General features: G+C 40.5%; 1 protein-coding gene across 3 annotated transcripts in view; it reads right to left on the bottom strand.

Moving 5' to 3' along the window:
- Fer (fer (fps/fes related) tyrosine kinase) overlaps positions 1 to 1,330 on the bottom strand; it is a 368,631-nt gene that overhangs the window by 247,260 nt on the left and 120,041 nt on the right. Inside the window, exon 1 of one of the 3 annotated variants that reach the window (XM_005382178.2) lies at positions 393 to 668. The exons of the other annotated variants lie outside the window; for them this stretch is intronic. Coding sequence (XP_005382235.1) covers positions 393 to 521 — 129 coding nt within the window. The 5' untranslated portion in view covers positions 522 to 668. Of the gene's footprint in view, positions 1 to 392; positions 669 to 1,330 lie in introns of those variants that run through there. 3 annotated transcript variants of the gene reach the window in all.

Here is a 1,330-nt window from a genome sequence, read left to right on the forward strand (position 1 = left end):
AAGAAGAAGAAGAAAGAAAAAGAAAAGAAACTGAAATTTAGAAAACAGAAATCTTCATATCATTACAGATTTCTAAATGGGCAAAGTTTTTCCTCAAATGTGCTACCCAACTGCACGCTCATACACCTTTCAGTGGATTGGAAAGCACGCGTTTTCTCACATCTGAGAGAAACAATGAAATAAAAAGAAAAAAAAGTCCCTGCCTTTTTTTAATAGCCGTGGCTTGCCAGCTGAATGACAGTACTGTTCAGAAGAACTCTGCCTACTACCAGGTTCCAGAGTCAGGACGAACTGTTCTTCGCGCTTGACGCAGCAACGGAAGAGGTGGCCCGCGAGGCCAAGGCAAGATGGCACCGTGGGGGGGAAGGTGGGCCTGAGACCTGCGCCCTTACCTGTAATCGGTGGGCTTCTGATGTGGAAGGCTGAGAGTCAAACACCGAAAAGCACTTTCTACACACTTGGGAGTAAGAGTCGGGTTCCAGGGGACCCCTACAATGGAAACACTTCCTCTTGTGCTCCATCCCAAATCCTAGCTACAGCCACTGATCTGTGCCACAGAAGCCCATCTCTCCACACACCTTCCTGTCTGAGGAAAAAAGCCAGATAGATAGGCACAGACTTGGCGCTCCTGTCTCATAACGTCGCCCCCTGTTGGTGTGGAAGTATACCGTCAGGGCTAAGTTAAAGGAACTGACACACTCAAAAGATGCTAGTTTACCGAGCAAAAAGAAGAAATCTTCATGAATTACATGAAGATCCATTATCTAAGAAATGAATCCTTTATTCTAATTGATTTCTTAAAATAACTTATTTTCTTCATATACAATCTATAGAAAGGCATTAGATCCTGGAATCTCTGAGAATAGACCAAACTTTCAAATATTCTTGAAACAAAAGTCTGCACAGAACTGTGACAGCAAGCTTTTTACTAACCAAATATTGTTTAACTTTTATTATTCTTTAATGGGGTATAACTCTCCAATACTTTACAATTGTTCTGATTCAAAGCAAAAGGGTCTAAATCGCATGCAAATGGTCTGTATGGTCTCAAAGGTCTATAAGGATAAAGATTTAAAATTTCTTTCCTGCACCAATTTCCTTGAACTTATAACATGCACTGAGATGGCTAGTCTGGAGAAGTGACCGAGTATCTGGGATAGTCAAAACCATAAATATTTAATCTGAAAAGAAGGCTCCTATTTTGATAATTTGTTATATAATAACTTGTTAACTGCCATGTAAACATTTGTTGTATAAATTCATTTTTTAAAAAAAGAATGAGGGTTGGGGATATAGCTTGGTGGCACAAGTGCCTGCCTGGCAAGCACAA

This window comes from Chinchilla lanigera, unplaced genomic scaffold, assembly GCF_000276665.1.
Source record: "Chinchilla lanigera isolate Chin_1 unplaced genomic scaffold, ChiLan1.0 scaffold00017, whole genome shotgun sequence".
Lineage (NCBI taxonomy): Eukaryota > Metazoa > Chordata > Mammalia > Rodentia > Chinchillidae > Chinchilla > Chinchilla lanigera.